This window comes from Cavia porcellus, unplaced genomic scaffold (assembly GCF_034190915.1).
Source record: "Cavia porcellus strain 051 isolate PalLab524CR breed Dunkin Hartley unplaced genomic scaffold, mCavPor4.1 scaffold_19, whole genome shotgun sequence".
Classification (NCBI taxonomy): domain Eukaryota; kingdom Metazoa; phylum Chordata; class Mammalia; order Rodentia; family Caviidae; genus Cavia; species Cavia porcellus.
The window spans coordinates 31,103,775-31,116,635 of NW_026947502.1; the positions used below are offsets into that span (position 1 = coordinate 31,103,775).

The window sequence follows — 12,861 nt, forward strand, 5'->3', positions numbered from 1 at the left end:
TGCTCCACAGAGTTTTTGTGTTTGTTATTTGAGACAGGGTCTCTATGTAGTTCAGGCTTTCCTGGAACCCATGGTTCTCTTGCCTTAGTGCTGGAGTTACAGGTGTCTGCCACTATATCCAGCTTTTATTCTTAAATATTTTGTTTTAGGGGGAAAAATATTTACCAAATTTGTAAGAGCAAGTAAAATTGCAAAGAATTGAATTTTTGAACTGGTCTAGCAGAGAAGTCAGTCAGGACAGGTGAACCTAAGAGCATGATCCCTTGATATAAACATAGCTAATCTTACCCCTTAGCCCAGGCAATTGAATGATTGGCACTTTTTTAAAACTTATAATGGGAAAAGGTTTCTCTGAGAGTTCAATATGCTAAAACCTGCAGAACACATAGTTGATATTTCCTCCCTTTGCTGCTTTTGAAAGGCAGTACATTTCTTGCTATTTGAATATTTTTGTGTATTGAATTTTAAGATTCTTGTCTCCATGGTAAAATAGAAAGGAATTTTTACCAAGTAAAACTTCTAATGAGGTGCATGAAATTTTTAAGCTCCTTAATAGGACATGGATGTCCTTCTGGAACAAGTAAAGCAAAAATTATATTTTTTCCACATTATTTCATTTATTGCAGTGAGCCTTGACGTAATCCATTGGCAAATGTGATTGCTTTTTAGAGATATGGACTTTTCATACTATTGATGACTTAATAATAGACGTTACTAATATAGACTGCCAGTATTACTACTACCAGAACTTAGTTCTTGACTGTTACAATCTCAAATATTCAGCAACCACACAACCAACATCTTGGCGACTACTCAGGTTGGAGGGAAACGAAAAGGGTCAGGGACAGCTACGGGTTTGAACTTGCTAAGTGGGAATTTGCCATTTCTGTACCTAAATCTGGGTCTGGCTGATTGCCTATTAAGAACTTGTTATTTCTCTAACACTAGGAACTAGACCTAGTGCTTGACAGTTGCTGAAAAAGTGCTCTTATCATTGAACTACACACCACAGCCCTTTTGATTCTTTCATCTTTTTTTTTTTTTTTTTAAATCAATGTATTGCTACATAGTTCAGGCAGGCCTAAAATTGACTGTATAGCCCAGGCTGGCCTCAGAATTTCTGATAGTTCTCCCTCACCCTCTCAAGTGCTAGGATTATATACATGTGCTGTCATATTTGGCTTAGAGGAACATTGCTAACTCTGGTAGTTGGAGTCCAGAATCCAAATTCTTGATTCTGTACCTTGAATATGAAGAGGGGGACATTCTTAAATGTGTCTAGAAAGCTTAAATTGCATCTAACTAACATGCTGAGTAAGCAGTCTCCTAATATTTGGCATAGTTTAAATGCAGGGATGAGGGAACACTGGACTGGAAAAGAGCTAAGTTAAATAGTTACAACAAAGTTTAGAAACCTTGACAGTCTTTAAAAAATTGACAGAGTATGGGAAAACTACCAAATGAAAGAAGATAGGAAGAATTGAAATTCTGAACCTGAATAAAAAATAATGAATTAACATTTTGTCTTAGGTAGAGAGCAATGTGACTCTTACTGGATTTTGTTTGTTTGTTTGGATTTTTAAGATATTACTACAGTATTTTAAGGATATGAAACCCACAAGGTTTGAATATAAGTTAAATATGAAGATCTGTGTATAATTAGAGCCTTTAGTGAATATTTTAAAGAATGAGTATTAGAAGAGTAGGACTGGTACTCTAGAGAATATGCAAGATGAGGTAACTTTAAATGTCTTTCAAAGAATACCAGGAATGCCACCTAGTGAATTCAGGAGTAATCTGGAGGTTGAACAGAGTAAAGAATTAGGCTTAAGCAGCCTGCCATGCTGATGTATACCTGCAATCCCATCATTTGGAGTCTGAGACAGGAGGGTTATAGTGAATGGAGACCAACCCTGGCTACATAGTTCAAGGCCAGCATGTACTACAAAAAGAGACCCTCTCTAAAAGAAACAAAAACGTAGCAAACGATTAGCCTTAAGTACAGTGACTTTGCTAAACAGATGAAATCTTTTTTGTTTTTGTGTGTCAAGGATCACATGAGGGTCTTACACATGCTAAGCAAGCAAATCCAGTGAATTACACCCTCGCTCCTGAAATCTATTAGGAAATGTACCCGTGATTCTTTCAGTGTCATTTGAACTGTATTTTGATTTGTAGTGTTGGTTTGTTTGTTTTCCTCTCCTGTGAAAATGGTAATCTGTAGTGTACCATTTCAAAACTGAGTACTGTGGGGACTTTCTAATCCATCTTTGATACATATTCGTGTTTTTGTGTAGTAGTGTTTGCTTTTTGTCTGAAATAGATTTATTTAATGTAATAGGGCAAAAAAGCAAAACAAGTCCATCTAGAAATTTTTTAAAGTAATTTGTGCCTTGTGTTTTCTTAGCTCTTCAGGAAGCTGCAGCAAGATTTGAGGAGTTAAAGGCACAGAAAGAGCTAAGACAGCTGCAGGAAGATAGAAAAAATGACAAGAAGCCACCACCTTATAAACATATAAAGGTGAGAAAAAATTCTTGAGACATGATCTCTGAGAGAGACGCTGTCGAGGTTTCACTTCTTCCTATTCTGCCCAGAATTGGGAAGCGCAAGCATAGCTGCTTTGAGACAAGAGGTTGAACCTTAAAGAAGAAAAAAATTACTAGAGTACCATTTCTAGAAACAGTGCGTGTACTTCAAAATGTCAGCTATGATTGAAAATGTTGGGGCTGGGGATTTAGCTCAGCGGCATAAATGCCTGCCTTGCAAGCAGGCAGTTGTGAGTTCAATCCCTGGTACCGATAAAAAAACGAAAAAGACAAAAAAAACAAGTCATGTTTCCTACTACTTTGAAAAGTTCTCTCAGGTAAAAAGGCTACATTCTATTCAATAAGTATCAATAAGTATTTTCATGTTTTAAACAAACAAACAAACATATTGAATGGAACCAAAAGAAAAGGCTATGATGAAAATTGCTAAATGGTCCTGAGAGAATGTGAGGTAATATACATGGTAAGTTTATTTGGTAATGACTGATGGTGATATTTTAGGTGACTAGTATGATTAGGAATTCCAAGGTCAGAAAAATTAATATTGAGTGTACCTAACCCTCCCATCTGCCTGATAAAATGGTCACTATATGTCAACTGGGTCCAAGAAACCTTTTGTATTTTTTTAAGCCATTTACATGAATAATTACAAACAAAAATAATAGTTAAAAATAAATTCAGAAAGTCAGTACTTAGTAAAACCTTCTATAACCTACCCATCTCCTCCGTGTTCGTATTTTTTGAGACAGTCTTGCTTTATAGTGCAGGATAGCCTTAAACTCAGCTATGTACTCCAGGTTGGCCTTAAGTTCATGGCTGGTAGTGATTTTTCTGTTGTATCCTCCTGAGTGCTGGGATAACAGGCATGTACCACTATACCTAGCCTACAATCCTGTTTTTTAAAATTAGATAAGTCTATTTTTGATCCTCCAGCATCATAAGACATGAAAGAGTACTATTAACTCTATTAACAAACTTAGGTTTCTTTTTATCATTCCTATATGAGAACCGTATTTGTTTTTTTGTCCATAGAAGTACGTTGAGAGGGGCTGGGGATTTAGCTCAGCAGCATAAACGCCTGCCTTGCAAGCAGGCAGTTGTGAGTTCGATCCCCAGTGCCGATAAAAAAGAAAAAGACAAAAAAAACCAAAACAAAACAAAAATTTTTTTGATGTAGTGATATACACTTGTAATCCTAGCTCTTGGGAGGCTGAGGCAGGAGAATAACCCAAAGTTCAAGACCAGCTGGGGCTAATGGCGAGACCCTGTCTCAAAAGGAAATGAAATAAATTTCTTAAATTGGTTACAGCCGTGTGTGGTGGTGCATACCTGTAATCCCAGCACTCATTAGGCTGAGGCAAGAATGTCACCATGAGTTGGAGGCCAGCATGAGCTATGTAGTGAGTGTAATGCCACTTGGGATGCATCTTGAGTGGCTCTGATTTGAATTCAAGCATTCCCACCTGTTTAAACCACTGGTGGTATATGCATGACTGTCCCACCCAGCAGCTCATACCACTTTTCACTGGTCTTTGCTTGTGGTAATGCAAAGGAAATCTTTGATTTAGCAGACCAGATATTATAGTTCCTTAAGGAAAATGATATTTTAAAATAGTATAGCTAATTTTTGTGGTACAGCAGTTCTAAATGTATATTATATACACCAGGAATGAGGTAGTTGTAAGATTTCCATGTTAAAATATAGAGTTAATTATTGATAAACTATTCATTAATATAAATACATTTTTTAATGTATTAAAATTTTCAATTAGTTTTAAAAATTGGAATGAATAGTGCTAATATTTACATTTGGGCAGTAATTATTCAAATTCAAGTGACTAAATTTTATAGACTTGTTATTAATTAGTAAAACAATAAAAGTGGTTAGAATCTTCATACAACCTGTAGTTTAAGCCACCCAATAGGACAGTTGTGCTTGTACCACTGGTGGTTCAAGCCACTGGGTTAATCCCCTCCAAAGGTTCACCCTTGTTTTCAATCATCCTTGCTATTTTGCAAAGCAGTCTTGGAAGTTCTTTTAGTGAATACGTTTAGGAGATGTGGTCAAAAATCTGGTGAACGCTGCTTTTGTGTCATCCGATGGAAAGGCAGACACATAAAAGCAATGTGTGCTAGTTCATTTTATTCATCATATCTGATATGCAACTTCTGGGCTTTCCCGCACAGTCAAAATTACTGTTACAGAAGGTCCAGGATTTAGCTCAGTAGCCCAGTGCATGACTGGCCAAGTGTGAGGTCCTGAAATGACCATGAAAGGTAACTGCTTTGAATCCATTAGGACATCAAAGCAACCACAACTGTATAATTAAGGACTCGGGAATGAACTACTTTATAATATAGCAAGATTGGTGGAAAAAGTACCTTCAAAGCAAGATGAAGTGTTCTGAGGGAGATTAATGGCAGTGTGTCTTTTACTGTACAAATTTTTAAATTCTTAAAATTGTAAAACATTTATTCATTTATCAATCATATGTGGAGAGAATAAAAGTAAGGGGAAATTCCGTGAGGATGGAGAGATCAGGTAAAGAACTCTGAGTCTAGTAGAATAGGTGCTCCAGTTCCCTGTAAGACCTGTAGTCTTAGGTAACCAAACTTGGCTGTTGTCTTTTATTTCCTCAGAACTTGCCTGACCTACTAGGTCTGTGGCTTCCACTTGCACGTGGTGAGTGTATTTTTCCACTAGTAAGTTACCTAAAGTATTAACCAATATTTTGAAGAGTACAGGGACAGATCTGGCAGTGAGAGCAATATCCTTTTTAATTACAGATTAAACTTGTCCAGTAGTGGGCTGTACTTGGCCCTAGAAAATTTGGTATATGGTCCCACAAGATAGTAAACTTATAATATTATTACGTGATTTTTTTAGTGATATGTTTCATGTATCAGTTGCGCAGTGCTGGAATGTAGACTTCGTAGACAAGAAAAGAATGCTGTAAGAGGTGGGCATGGTGCTCAAACTGCTTCGTGAGCCTACCACACACAGTCAATTGATATGCATATGTATACTCTTGCACAAATTGACAAGTAAAATCTAGTAATTACCATTGGTAGTTCTTGAACCTACCTATACATTTGTTTGTGAAGACGGGTTATTGTTATTAAGCAGACATGTAAGTATTCTCATGTAATTATTAAACATGGGTTTGTTGAGCCAAGAATGATGGTACATGCTTGTAATCTCATCACTTGCCAAACCCAAGCAAAAGTTTGAGGTCAGTCTACACTATGTATTGATAACATTTCCAAAATAAGAAATTTAAAAAATAAACTTGGGCTTATTGTTTTATTTTGTTTTAAATGTTAAAATATAAGAAATAGCTATGTTTGGGCTGGGGATTTAGCTCAGCGGCATACGCGCCTGCCTTGCAAACACACAGTCATGAGTTTGATCCCTGGTACTGATATAAAAAAAAAAAAATCTATGTGTGGTGGCACATACCTATAATTCCACAACTCAGGAGGATGAGGCAGAAGGATTGCTAGGAGTTCCACACAGCCTGGGCTACCTGTCTAGTTCAAAGTCAGTCTGTACTGCTTGAGACCTTGTCTGCTTTTTTTTTTTTCATCAGTACCGGGGATCGAACTCACGACCACACGCTTGCAAGGCAGGCGCTTATGCCACTGAGCTAAATCCCAAGCCCCGAGACCTTGTCTTAAACCAGTGAAGGAAGGAATATAGGTTGGTTTTGTTAATTATATGCACTAATGACAGTGATCCTCCTGCCTCAGTCTCCTAAGTGTTGAAATTACCTTCATGCTCCCCTATGCCTGGCTACTTATTTATTGGTATAGGGTACATATGTGTTAGGCAAATGCTGTTCCCCTGAACCTAGTAATCCCTAGCCAAGTAATAGTCCTTTTAGCTTGATTGAAATTTGTGATCTGGAATGTGCAGTATCACAGAAATGATTATAAGGGGACATAACAAAGAAATTAATTATGATGTCTACCATGTTTAAGAGGCTGCTGGGTTTTGTGATAATGTATACATTATTATTAGAATATTTAAAATAAATTTATTTGAAGCACATAGTTTAGTCAGATTTTATTTATTCGCTGTCTTTAAAGACTCAGTTTATTTTCACTGAATTAATAGCAACCAGGAGAGACTTACAGTATGCAGATCTATCTGGCCCAGTTTTGTCCTTCTACTCTTACTAGTATACTACTCTGACTAGTATCTACCAATAAAAATTCACATGAATTAAAAAAAAGTTCATATGAATAGTATAGTATCTTTGACCTTCAAGTTTTATCCCATTAGATTTTCTACTGTATGTTTTTTTTTTTAAAGTCGATCTGGTACTTGATTCACTGTATGTTTTGCAGCATTAGTCCTGCTACTGCATAAATGACATAGTTATGGTTGCTCTAAAGGATTTTAAACTATTATATGAAGTAAATATTAAATATTAAAATAGTAAATATTAAAATCCATCTTCACAAGTTACCCCAAGATGTTTTCATGCCATTAAGAAATTCCCATTTAAAAATAGCCGTTCAGGTGGGTACTGTTTTGCATACCAGTTATTCTAACATTCTTGGTGGCTGAGGCAGGAGAATCATAATTGTGAGCCATGGTAACTTGGCAGTTTAGAGAGACCCTATCTCAAATTTAAGAATAGGCTGAAGATGTAGCTCAGTGCAAAGGCTGAGTTGTTTTTTTTTGGGTTTTTCTTTTTCTTTTCTTTTTTTTTTGAAGAGTAGATATTTTTCTGTATCATTTAAATTGTCACCATGTGGCAATAACAAAAACCTGTTGGTTTGGCCTACGAGTTTTGAAGTTGATTTTTTTTTTTTTATATGTTTTAAAATATTTTATGAGTCGGGCAAGGTGATATATTGCCTGTAACCCCACAACTTAACTCAGGTAGCAAGATTACCCTGTTCAAGGCCAGTCTGGACTACACAACATGTCCCTGTCTCTAAAAAAATAAATAAAATTTAAAATTGTGAAATTTACCCTTTTGTCAGGGAAAGGTCTTGCATATTCCAGGCACTGTCCCTAGTGCTGAACTTTACATTATGTCCCATGGCTTTTTTTTAGGCAGAGTTTTACTGAATTACCTGGGCTGGTCTCCCAATTTGTGATCCTCCTACCTCAGCTTCCAAAGTAGCTAGGATTATAGGTGTGTGCCTTCATGTTCAGTTGAGATTCATACGTTATAAATCATGTGAGGCTTATTTTTAACTAAGCTGCCTAAATCCTGATTGTTTAAAATCATATAAAATAAAAAAAATTTGCCTATTACAGGTCCTGACTTGTTTAAGTTGAGTTGCCTGATATACAATACTGTATCCTGTTCTGCAGGTGAATCGTCCTATTGGCCGGGTGCAGATCTTCACTGCAGACTTATCAGAAATCCCCCGCTGCAACTGTAAAGCTACTGATGAAAACCCTTGCGGAATAGACTCTGAGTGCATCAACCGCATGCTGCTGTATGAGTGTCACCCCACAGTGTGTCCTGCTGGAGGCCGCTGCCAGAACCAGTGTTTCAGCAAGCGCCAGTACCCAGAGGTTGAAATTTTCCGCACATTACAGAGGGGCTGGGGTCTACGGACAAAAACAGATATTAAAAAGGTGATGAAAATGTCTTTATTATCAGATTATTTTATTTTCATTGCTTAATATGATTACTTCTTGATGAATGTGAGAAATCAAGTCATCATAGAGGAATCTAACATAGTTTAGGGGCTAAATGTTACTACTAATCATGCCATACCTTCCAGTGTAGATGATAGAGTATGGTTTCCTTCTCTATATACTGATCATGTTCACTAGGAAGCAGAATAGAAAAACAGGAAAGCTTAGACTATCACATTATTAGCTCTTTTGTGAAAATCCCAAATCCAGTAGTAACTACTAGAGGGGATAATAAGCACACAATACAGAGATGTTAATTACCTTTTAATAAAATACTTCAGTGGGATAAAAACAGTTGGGTTCATGGAAGATAAAGAGAAATAGCTAAAGGTCTTTTTCAATAAAAATGCATTAAAATCTTCAACTGTAAACCTGTCAACTTTTGTGTATTTTAACAAATAGGTAATGCTATATATAGTCTTGGTGTGATATGAATCTTATTTGACATTTTAATAAAATAAGCCTTATTTTGGGTATAATTTCTGAAGAATGTAATTGATATTTCTTAATTGGAAAGATATTAAATTGGGTAGGCTAGTTATTTGGCAAGTAATTACATACCTAGTGTTTGGGCATTGTGGGGGAGATACAGTAATCAAGATGGAAGACATAGACCCTGCTTTCATGAAGCCTACATTCTAGAGCCAAAGAGACATGGGGGAAAAAAAATCACTCAGTGCTCTGAGTTTATGTGGCAAAGGAACTGAAAGTTTTGCTTTGAGAATGTTTTCAGACTTTGAAGAGGAACACTTTTTGGCTCAGGCAAGGCCAAATATAAAATAGCAAGAACAGTGATATGAAATGTAAGGGATAGTAGGTAGGGTGAGCTCCAAGGAAGATGAACATACTTTAAGGAATTGACTTTCTCATTGACTATCCATGCCTCCTTTATGAGGAAGCTTTAGTTTATTTTTTCTGTTCTGGTGGTTCTATAGTACCTAGTTTATTCCTTTTGCTGCTGGGGTCTTTGGCGATGAGTAATTTTCATTATCAAATAATTGAGACATCATAAATTACTAATTGTATGTGGGTAAACTGATTTAAAGAATGTAATATCTTCATTAGTTTCTAAATCCAGTAAATACCTGTGTACTTTTCCCATTAAGTCAGGGATTTTTTTTTTTCTTGTTTTAGGGTGAGTTTGTGAATGAGTATGTGGGTGAACTAATAGATGAAGAAGAATGCAGAGCTCGAATCCGTTATGCCCAAGAACATGATATCACTAATTTCTATATGCTCACTCTAGATAAAGTAAGTAATGGATTATATACTAATATGGTGAAATTTGTATTATTTCAGCTAGTGTTTGTAGGTGTAATATATAAATTTTACTCATGGCCTGAGCCAGTTGTTTTCAGCATTTATGGGAATTAAGTGATACAAGTTCTATACTAGGCAGGCTTGCATGTTTCTGGCCAAAAGCAGTAAAGCCGCTTTTATAATTTGAATTGAATTCCTCTCTTTGCACTGAGCATGCCTATAGAACCTACAATCTGAGATCCTGAAGCAGGAGTGTCATAAGTTTGAGGGCAACTAGTACACTCTGGCCTTGTCTCAAAAGAAAAAATTATAAAAAGATTGGGAATGGAGCTTAATCCATTCAGTGCCCAGTCTCTTCATACCACCCTGTAAAAAGGGGCTCAAGTTGTTCTGACAGTCATAAGAATTTTATGACAAGTTTAATTTTATTGGTGCATAGATTTTTTTTTTTTTTTGTCTTTTTGAGACAGAGTCTCTGTTTGCAGTTCAGGCTGGCCTTGAGCTCACTTTGTAGCCCAGGCTGGTCTTGAACTTACAACAATCCTCCTGTTTCAGCCTCCCCAGTGCTGTGGTGCATAGAATTTTTTTTTTTCTTCTCAGTACCAGGGATCGAACTCATGACCGCCTGCTTGCAAGGCAGGTGCTTATGCCACTGAGCTAAATCCCCAGCCCCAGTGCATAGAATTTTTATATTAGAATTTATTTTAAATTTTAGTATCCGAAGCTGGTCATGGTGGTACACGTCTATAATCCCAGCACTCAGGAAGCTGAGGCAGGAAGATAGTTACAAATTTGAGACCAGCATGGGCTACAGAATGAGCTCTTGTATCTTTTTGGTTGTTTGAGATGAGGTCTGTCTTATGTAGTTCATACTGTTATTGAACCCGCTTCGTAGCCAGGCTGGCCTCAAACTCAGGGCAGTCTGCCTGCCTCAGCCTCCAAACTACTTGGATTACAGACATACATAATAATCCTTTTCCTAGCATTTATTTTTAATAAATGGTTTTCAGAAGATTTTTTTTTTTAATTGTACTTTTATGGTGTATGAAATCTTTACCTCCGGATAGTCTCATTGTAGTTTAGGACAAGAAATTGTGTGGGTGTTTGTGTGTGTGTGTCTTTATATAAATTGAGACAAGATGTGTAGTTTAGGCTAGTTTTAAACAAACAGCTCACTGTGTAGCCCAGGCTGGCCTTGAACTTGCAGTGATCCTCATGAGTGGTGGGATTGCATATGTGTACCACCACACCTACTTTGATATCAGTATTTAAATCTCACTGGATCGTTTTTGGTGGTGGTTTTTTTTTTTTTTTTTTTTTTTTTGTGGTGGGGAGGGGAAATGGTTAGATGCTGGGGATTGAACCCAGGGCCTTCAAATTGGGCTACATTTCCAGGGCTTTTTTTTTTTTTTTCGGCTCCAGGGATTGAACTCATGACCTTGCACTTGCCTGGCAGGTGCTTATGCCACTGAGCTAAATCCCCAGCCCTTTTTTTCAATTTTGAAGTAAGGTTGTGTTAAGTTATTTAGTAAGTACTTGGATTCTGAGGCTTGCTGTTTCAGCCTCTGAGAGTACTGAAGCTACAAGGGTGTGCCATCATACCCACCTAAGTAATTTTTAATGTGTACCTGTTCCAAGAACTTCCTAATTAGAGAAAGTGGAGGTTTCTACTTCTAAGCCAGTGTAACTTAAATGTATGTGTATATCTTGAGAATTCTCTAGTGAACTTGCTATGATTGAGATTATTCAGCTCCATCACAGTTTCTACTTTAGAATATCTGAAGCACAACTCAAGAATTTTATTTCCAGTAACCTTCCAGGGGTAGTTGTCACTGATGGTCCATGTGCTGCACTTTCAGAACCCCAGTTTTCAAATTTCAAAGCGTTATTAGAGGATAGTCTAATTTCAGTCAGTAGCAGAAGTTTCAAGAAGTCTAACAAGCAACTTTTTTTTTAAATTGTTTTTGGAATTCTAGGATCGAATCATTGATGCTGGTCCCAAAGGGAACTATGCTCGCTTTATGAATCATTGCTGCCAGCCCAACTGTGAAACACAGAAGTGGTCTGTGAATGGAGATACCCGTGTTGGCCTTTTTGCCCTGAGTGACATTAAAGCAGGTAAGAGTCAATTAGAGATCTTGAAGTCTGAATTTTAGATTCTCTCATCTAAAATTTCACATGTCCTCCACTCTAACGTGAAGATTCCATATTCCTGAGGATATCTAAAGGCTTGCCAGGTGGTACTGGGTCACAATGATAAATTAGACATAAAACTTAAACCTCCCTCCCCCAATACTGAAGAGAAAATGTGGGAACTTTTCACTGAGCCACACCTCCAGCCCTTTTTCCTTATTTATTTTTTAAATTTTGTAATAAGACCTCACTACATTGCCCAGATAGGACTCAAATTTGTGTTTCTCTTGCCTCATCTTCCCATAGTACTGGGATTACAAACATGTACTACCAACTATTTTTTAAGATGTGCAGTTTAAATACATTAGTTACATTCACATTGATCTCCATCTGTCACCCCCACCTATCTCTGAAACCCATTTTATCTTCTCCACCTAAAACTTTTCCTGTTTTGACTGGTCCTGTATTCATTATTTTCTCCCTGAATTGACTACCCTAATAACTTCATATAAAGAGAATCCTACAGGGACCAGGGATTTAGCTTAGTGGTATAACCTGCTTGGGAGACATGAGGTCCTAAGTTTAATTCCCAGTACCACCCTCAAGCCCCCCCAAAAAATAAAAACAATCATGCAGTACAGTGGTACTTTGGTTCACAAACTCAAGAGACCTCTGTGATTTTGGATAAGATGGCCCCATTTGTGTTTGTATGAGAACGATGGCCTCAGTTGTGTTTGTTACCAAATGCAGAGTTTGCAAACAAAAACAAAATGTTGTTAAATTAGTCATACTATTTGCTAACCAAAAGCATTTACAAACTGAGATACCACTGTATTTGACTATTTGTGGCTCGTGTTTCATGTAGCACACTGTGTTCAAGTTTGAACATGAATAGTTTTAGGGGAATAAGTTCCTAGGCCTTCAACTTCGACATCAACATGTCACAGATTGCTCTGCGTTCAAAATTCCTAGTTCTCTAGGCCTTCCTTGTCACCCTTCTCTTGCAGTTGGTTTTTGTTTGTTTGGGGTACCAGGAATCGAACTTAGGATCTTGCACTTGCCAGACAGGTGCTGTGCTGCTCAGCTACATCCCCAGTTCCATAGTTGTCTTTCTGTTTTCCCCCTCTATATAACCCAAAAGTTGACCTTTCACTCAATCAAAAACTTTTATTGGAGTAGTGTTTTTGTTTTTTGAGATGGTGTCTTGCTATGTACTCATGTAGTGTGGGCTAGCCTTGAATTTATTGTGTTTATCTT

General features: G+C 37.1%; 1 protein-coding gene across 19 annotated transcripts in view; it reads left to right on the top strand.

Moving 5' to 3' along the window:
• Nsd1 (nuclear receptor binding SET domain protein 1) overlaps positions 1-12,861 on the top strand; it is a 144,044-nt gene that overhangs the window by 113,220 nt on the left and 17,963 nt on the right. For all 19 annotated transcript variants that reach the window (XM_063230850.1, XM_063230857.1, XM_063230860.1 and 16 more), the window contains 4 exons: positions 2,408-2,520; positions 7,879-8,148; positions 9,346-9,462; positions 11,448-11,589. In XM_063230850.1, coding sequence (XP_063086920.1) covers positions 2,408-2,520; positions 7,879-8,148; positions 9,346-9,462; positions 11,448-11,589 — 642 coding nt within the window. The remainder of the gene's footprint in view (positions 1-2,407; positions 2,521-7,878; positions 8,149-9,345; positions 9,463-11,447; positions 11,590-12,861) is intronic.